The 8,369-nt window shown below is 37.2% G+C and overlaps 1 protein-coding gene across 1 annotated transcript in view; it reads left to right on the plus strand.

The window, feature by feature from the left end:
• The window catches only part of DOCK3 (dedicator of cytokinesis 3), a 283,802-nt gene that overhangs the window by 181,198 nt on the left and 94,235 nt on the right, over positions 1-8,369 (plus strand). Inside the window, exons 25-29 of the mRNA XM_044451471.1 lie at positions 2,321-2,448; positions 5,221-5,367; positions 6,140-6,238; positions 6,688-6,782; positions 7,537-7,612. Of these exons, the coding sequence (XP_044307406.1) occupies positions 2,321-2,448; positions 5,221-5,367; positions 6,140-6,238; positions 6,688-6,782; positions 7,537-7,612 (545 nt within the window). The remainder of the gene's footprint in view (positions 1-2,320; positions 2,449-5,220; positions 5,368-6,139; positions 6,239-6,687; positions 6,783-7,536; positions 7,613-8,369) is intronic.

Below are 8,369 nucleotides of genomic sequence, written 5' to 3' on the forward strand. Positions count from 1 at the left end.
CTATGGTTTTCCCAGTTGCAATGTATGGCTGTGAAAGCTGGACCATAAGGAAGGCGGAGCGCCGAAGAATTGAGGCCTTTGAGTTGTGGCGCTGGAGGAGACTCCTGCGAGTCCCTTGGACTGCAAGGAAATCAAACCGGTTAGTCCTAGAGGAGATCAACCCTGACTGCTCTTTAGAAGACCAGATCCTGAAGATGAAATTCAAATACTTTGGCCACCTAATGAGAAGGAAGGACTCTCTGGAGAAGAGCCTAATGCTGGGCACAATAAATGGCAAAAGAAGATGAAGGCAGAGGATGAGGTGGCTAGATGGAGTCACTGAAGCTGTGGGTGTGAGCTTAAGTGGCCTCTGGGGGATGGTGGAGGACAGGAAGGCCTGGAGGAATGTTGTCCATGGAGTCGCGATGGGTCGGACACGACTTTGCGACTAACAACAACAACAAGTATCAGTCAGAAGAATTCCATCTGGCCAGGCAACAGATCTATACAGCACAACTCTGTGTTACTCAGTTATGCCTAGCTAAAAAATAACAATGTATATTAAGGAATTCCTATTCAATTGGGAAGAACACTACCATGAAGTATTTTCATTATGCCCAAAATATGGCACATTCATTCAGTTTCACCAGTCTATACATATATTTTTTTTATTTATACGTCCATTTATATGCTGCCTACTACCAAAGTCTCAAGGCAGCTTACAATAAAAGATAAAAATCCATATGACAATAAATAGAAAATAAAACATTATTATCAAAATTTAAAACCTAACTATAATCACAACAAAGCAAGCAGTGAGAAGGAGGGTATGATCAATTACTGAAAAAGGTATAAAAAAAAAAATGTGTTTGCCTGGAGCTGAAACAGTTATAGAGATCGCGCCAGGCAGATGTCCCAGGGGAGACTATGCCAGAGGAAGGGAGCAGCCACCAAGAAGGCCCTTTGTCTAACTGTCATCTCGTTCACCTCTTTGAGGGATGGCCCTTGCAGAAGGGCCTTCTGGCCTGATCTTAAAGGATGGGCAAGTTCATATGGGAGTAGGCGGTCCTTCAGGTAGTTGGGCCCTAGCCATTTTCACCTCAACACTTGGAATATTCATCCATAGTGTATGCCCCCCAAAGCTGTTAATTCAGGCCTTTTCTGTCCCATCTGAGGAAGAACTGTCACAACTTTCATACTTGCAGGGACATCTGGATTTATATACTGAGTCCATATGTACAGGCAGTCTGTGTATCCAGCAAGTCAGGTTCACATGGACAGAAAAATTCTAGGTAGTCCACTAGCAGATGGATTAGAACTCAAATTGCCCTCATCTACCACTCCCATGGATATCATTTCCTTCCAGGCATCTTTCAGCTGCCCTGGACACCAGGGTACCCTCAAAGACACAGGTAGGATGTCCACCTACATCCATTCATTCACTGTCCTTCACCATTACAATATCAACAAATGCATATCAGTCAACATGTCCTTTGAACAAAACATCATACAGCAGATCTTGTAAAGAGTAACATCTCACCCAGTCCAGAGCTGTTGCTTTTGGACATCCCCTTTGCTATCTGCTCCACTGACCAAGAACAGAACCTATCATATAGTGGACCTATCATGAAGCAGTGGAGCAGACAGACCCTCCCATGCTAATTGATGTTACTCCACAGTAATGAGTAATGATGGGTCTTTGGGCTACATATTTTCACATTTGGATGTTTGTCTTGTCATAACTAGTTAGATGCACAATTGGATTTCTGTTGTTTAATCCATAGTTAGTTGCAGCGTGCTGCCTCTTGTGCTTATCTCGTCTGTCTTCAGTCAACTACCCAGGAACATCCTGAACCCAGAATGCTGTGCTGTTTAGAACTGAAACCATAGGCAATTATTGGGTTGCCATCTCCTATCACATGTGAACCAGTTCTCTATCTCTTATTAGTTAGCCATGTTGAATGCATATGGCCTTTGGCTTACTCAACTGTAGTAACAAGCAACATTAATTAGACAAAAGGCTAATTGGTAAATGACAATTCACATATGTTTTATTCACTGTAATGAATTATTTTCAGTGGGCTGTTGCAATACAGAATAAAGAAACTGTTTTGAATTAGAATCTGAGTGAGTGAACACAGTTTCCACTCAGTCTGTTTCCTGGCAGCCCCTAATTAAGATGGTATACTGTTTATTAAAAGGCCAATTAAATGAATTTACTGTATCTCTGTTAATGCTAGCACTTCAACTTTTACATGCATGCTATTGAATAAGTATAAACCTTATAAAATAGTTCAAATTCTCTAATAAAATTACACTCAACCTCTCATTTCTTACTCAGAATCCCGCCGTATCTTGTTACCTGTGGTTCTTCATCATATTCATCTTCATCTGAGACAGCAAAAGGAATTACTTATCTGTTCTGGAATTCTCAGCAGTATCTTCTCTATCATCAAAACTAGCTCCATGGTAATCTGTATCTGCCTATGTATTCTGCTCTGGAGAATTTAGCCAAACAATGAATTATGTATCTATTGACATACAGCTATCTGTGAACTACTTGCTATGTAATTATTACATGTGAAGTCTTATGCACATAGAACATTGTTGGAGCAGCAGCAGCAAAGTTGTAGATAGGTGTACCTTACCAGAAGTTTATAGGTATCTCCTCCTCACTTGATGGCTATGAATTCTATGTATTAATTCTTATGCTTTCAAAAAATGCATCACATTAAATATTTTCTAAAGATGGAATTATATACACACCTGCCTAGGAGTAAGAAGTGAGGCTGCTGGTCAAACACATAGGTCTGTACTGCATTTTAGCAAAATCATTAAAATAACTAGTAGCAGAATCATGAAATCAATCATGAAAAGGCTGGTACATCATAGGTGGAAATAGGTGGAAATCAGTTCTGTGGGAATCAACAGATAAAAATTAATGGCAACAATTAAAGTGATAACTCTGAAAGTATTAATTTAATGTAATTCCAACTATTTTCAGAAAATAAAAACAAATCTCTGCTTTGAGTTGTATATTGGAAATTTGCTTGAGTGCTAATTTCTAAGAATTATAGGCTGTGGATGTACTAAATCATTGTCTGGCTTCAACAAGAGATTGGATGAGGGCTAACAAACTGAAACTCAATCCAGACAAGACTGAGATACTGTTAGTGAATAGTTCCTCTGACTGGATAGAGAGTGTTGTACTTCCTTGAAGGAGCAGGTTCTTATCTGTTCAGAACTATACCTTGTGCCAATGTAGCAGTCAGATAAATAAGAGGGAACCTTGACAGAGTGCATCTCCCAGCTGTAATCTGTCCATATATAACATTCAGAATCCATGGCCTCCGTCCAAGTGATAACTCCAAGGGAGGCTCAGAGGGCAGCCACAAGGGGGGAAGACTTTTTCAGTGGAAGCCCCTCATCTGTGGAATGAGCTCCCCACTCAGGCTTCCGGGTGCTATCCTTGTAATCTTTTTGGCATCAGGTTAAGACAGCTCTTTATGCTGAGGTTTTTAAGGATATACTTGGATATTTAAGGGCTTGAAGGCCTCAGAGCTGCCTATCCAAGGTGTTTTAAGGAGATACTCTTCATCATATATTGTTATAGCTGTTTTAAAAGTTGTTTTTAAATGTTTGTATTTTATACAGATCTTATGGTTTTTTATTATATTGTTTTACAAACTCTTAAAAACCACCACCAGTTAGGAGATACAGAAATGAAATAATGAACTAATAAAAATAGGTTATGTTTTAAGAAACTTCCACAGATTATAAAATTATCTTTATGACAAATTCAAAATATATTTTGGTTTTAATAATATATCAGTGCCTATTTTCACACACAAAGTTTTGCATATTCATTGAATGAAACAGGTTAGAGTTTTATTATTATGGTGATAAATTAACTATGTTAACTATTTAATAGAGCATAATTGCATTATAATTTTAAATACCTCATTAAGAATATATGTTTGGAAATTACATGTATAAAGAAAATCAGTTGAGAGTTACTTTTATCCCTCTTCCTGAACTTGGGCATTTCAACAGTGTCTGCCCCAATTTCTTTGAATAGGCCATTTCTGGGATTTAAAAACACTTTTTTGATCATTCACATAATTTGAAAATGTCTGTCCTGCTTTTTCCCCCACTAAGGATCTCTATTAATGCAAGAAACAACCAGAACAATAGCAAGATATAATAGAATGCTATAATAATAAAATCTGCATCAAAATGGGCAACTGCAGTCCAGAAAATCCAAGTTATATTAATTTCAAAACAGAACAAAATACGTTCATGCAAAGGCTTCCTTTAAAAGCAAAATTTTCACTAGATAATGCAAAGTGTATATAAGGAATGATCAGAATTTATATCTCCAGAAGTTTTGATTTTGGTTCCAATGATTCCTGATCATTGGCCATGCTGTGAGGAATTTTTGTGAGCTCACATGCCAGACATCTGGAGGTTTATGCTCTACTCACACCTGGACGATATGGGCTTCTCCTGAAGTCCATTCCAGAGTTTTAGCTTCACTATTAAAATATCTGTGTTCCACTGCCTGCTTGCTGAATCTTAGTGAGTAGGGAGACCTGAAATGGAGCCTTAGGTACTAGTTGAAGTATAAGTGAGGCAAACAAGTATTTGTTTACTTGTATGCTACCTACTAAACCAGATGCATTACTTAGGTGGCTTATAGTAAAATACTAAAAAAACAACATTAAAACCATTTATTAAACATTATTAATAAGTTAAAAATAAATGTCACATTTACACTAAATAAGCAGAATTCAAGAATGTTCTTGGAAGTTTTCAGAGAGAAAAATGCCTTCACCTGGTACCAAAGCAAGAACAAGGTTGGCATCAGGTGAATTTCTTTAAGGAGTCTGTTTGAAAATTGAGGAGCAGCCACCAAGAAGGCCCTTCTATTTACAGTCCCCTATACCTCCTTAAGGGATGGCTCTTTTAGAAGGATCTTCTACCTCAATCTTAATGGGTGGGTTGGGGTATGTAGAAGCAGACAGTCCTTTTGGTAGCCAGGTTCTAAGCTGTTAATTCAGGTTTCAAACCATTCAAAGGCTTGAAAGGCAAGACGTAACATTTTTAATTGATTCCAGAATTTAACAGGCTTCAATCAGCCTATTACACTGACAGGAACATATTGGTCCAAGTGAACACTGTTAGCTTCTCATTTTTATTCTCTAGGATGCTAACCATCTGTGTTTAAACTGCTTATTGTAGGAGACAGATGTAATTGAGGAGGTAGAGATGATGGTGGAGAGCCTCCTGGATGTACTTTTACAGACTCTGCTTACTATCATGAGTAAATCACAATCTCAGGAGGCGGTAAGAGGGCAGCGTTGCCCACAGTGCACAGCTGAAATCACTGTTAGTAACTAACAGTCAGGTTCTATTTTCTGCTTATCTAACCTGTTCCCTTTCCCCCAACCCCTCATCATCAGCTTCACCTTATTACCATCATTCCCACATTAATTTTTAATCTTCTCCAAAGTTGAAAATCACTGTCTTGCATTCCTCGGATAAAGTTAAGCACAGATGCCAGGTTGCTGCTGCTCCTCTCAAAGGAGCTTACCTTTTCTAGATCATGTTGCTAGTGACTTGAAGTGCATTTCCTGCATGGAAAATTATTAGTGGGTACTTTAGTTAATGTTTAGTAATTACCCACAAAATCTTCACATTTATCCTTGGAAGAATTCTGTTTATTTTATCCTTCTTCTCACTATAGTCAGAAAAGAGAATTATATTGCATCACATGCTGAGAAGGATATAAAAAGAACCAGCCATTAACTTTAGGAGGAATACTCATATCAAGGTATCATATCTGAACCTTGATTTCTTGAGAAAAAAAGAAATGTTGTCTGTACTGAAGGGAGAAAGGCATATTCTCACCTAAAATTAATTTGATTCAGAATCTAAGTAAATTATGTAGAATGATATCTATTCTGTATGAATTCACAATATGTTTACTGTATAGACATTATATAAAAAACCTGATTACAAATCCATACATATGTGCTTTCCTTTCATTAGCATTGGGGCATTTTCAAATCCTACTCCTTTTTCCTTTACCCAAAAGTTTATATCTACAATTTGTGCACCTGATTATTCTACTAAAATAATTACCTGTTGGAATTGGCAGGGAGAATATGTGTCCTGTCTTCTGTCTCTGCTCCGTCAGATGTTGGACACTCATTTTCAACATTTACTGGAAAATTTTCAGAGCAAGGATGAGCTAAAGGTAAGATAATAAAATCAGACTTAGAATTCTCTTTCTTGCCTATGTGTCTTACCTGGTGTGCATCTTTTTACCATGGAAATACTAAAAAATATCATCCCCATAATATTTAACAATCCCCATTGCATTTTCAAGTAGCTGGAGTTCATGGATATCACCAGCACAAATCTATCCTATGTTACCTATAACAATGTAATATTATACACCTTCCCCAGAGTAAGTCCTCTGGAACTCAGTGGGGGATTACTTCTGAGTTGACACATGCAGAATTGTGCTACAAGTCATGGAAATGACATAATGTTCTTATAAATCAAATAAGTAGGATATAACTTTATTAAAATAGTTTATGTTCATATGAATTTTAATACTTTGTTTTATTCTGTTCTGCAAGTGACCTTGGGAAGGCTATAGTCATGAAGGATGTCTAAGAAATCTTCTTCCTTCTTTACTAGGAATTTCTGCTAAAAATTTTCTGTGTGTTTCGGAATCTTATGAAGATGAGTGTCTTTCCTCGAGATTGGATGGTAATGAGGTTGCTCACCAGCAAGTGAGTGCAGATGCATTTTAGAACACTCAAGGTTTTTTTCTGATAATAAATTGCTTTTCCTCCAGATTCTGTTTTAAGGACAACATTCCAGGTTTTAAGGCCATAAAATTATTTGGGCTTAGAATATCTTACAGAAAGTCCACTATTTAACACCACAAGCTGAGAAGTATAATCATATCCTAGCTTTAGGTCTCACCACTAGCTGTGGTAAGATTAGAGCTTTTTTAACATGACTTTATAAAACTACATTCCCTCCTGTGAGTTCCACTGACCTGCTCCATTCTGGAAATAAGTTTTCAACTAGTTTCCAGTTGTTTCAGGAACTGCTAGCTTCCTATTGTACTCTGGGTGGGGTGGGCGGGCAGTAGCACATGGTACCATGACATTCTGGCCACTGTGTTAAGCAAATTATTTTCACCTATTGAACTGGCATAATTAAAAACCAGTGATTTTTTCTTCAGTCAGCTAACTAGTTATGGAATCTTTTTCTGTTGTATTTTCAAGAAAATATTGGGATTGTAGTATGTCGAGGATGGTTTACTTTAAGGATTAGTCTGCTTTATGACAAAGACATTAAATTAGATGATCTATGGATATTTTACCATAATTGAATAAATCACCAAATACATATTTTAAAGTCATGATTTAATTATTTCATCAGTGAAGAGAATATTATTGAAAAGAGTGTGCACTGAGTTCAGTTTAAATAAAGCATGCTGCATCTTCTACAGTATAGTGTTTTTTGTTATTGCAGTATAATAGTTACAACAGTTCAGTATCTGTCTCCTGCACTGCATAAGAATTTCACAGAAACAGACTTTGATTTTAAGGTAAGCAATGGCACTAAACTCTCGAAATTGCATCTATTACTACAAACAGCATATTATATCTTATATATTAATTTGCTATTGAATTATTGAATCACAACTAATAAAACATCAGGATCAAAGGCCACCAAGACTGTAAGCAAGTTGCTGATCCTTTGAGTGGGGGAAAACTAAGTAATTTTTAAAAAATGCTAAAGGTATTCCAGCATTCCACCAAGACTATTTCTGTTGGCATAAACTCTTCCATGTCCTACAGCCCAAGAGGTCCCCACTTGTAAACTGCTTTAGTGAATCACCCTTAGAAACATGATAAATGAGTGCTTTTCATTTTATTTTTAAAGCAACTATTTCTGGATTTACCTCTGCTTGATACTTTAATAAGTATATGGAACTGAAAACTGAAGTTGATTTGATTCATTTGCCTGGCCTGGAAATTGAGGTTATCCAACACTGGACTGCTTGGCATACTCAATAACCTGATTGTTTAGAAGGTTAAAGGAAATTCTGAAGCAGAGATCTATCCTGGCAGGGGAAACAAGTCCCATTGTGCTAGCAAATGTCTAGTAGCATTACAGTGGATTTAACCCATAATCTCTGATGTTCATGTTTTAGGCCTAATAACAGTTGTGAATTATAATCTTAATTTCCCTTTTTAAGCTTATAGCGCATCTGTCCATCCTGTCCCGTCCTCTCACCCCCATGCTTTTCCTTGTGGAATCTCCAGAATTGCTGCTATGCGCCTCATGTCCTTGAGATTCCT

Source organism: Varanus komodoensis, unplaced genomic scaffold (assembly GCF_004798865.1).
Source record: "Varanus komodoensis strain SLA01 unplaced genomic scaffold, ASM479886v1 scaffold6_2, whole genome shotgun sequence".
NCBI lineage: Eukaryota > Metazoa > Chordata > Lepidosauria > Squamata > Varanidae > Varanus > Varanus komodoensis.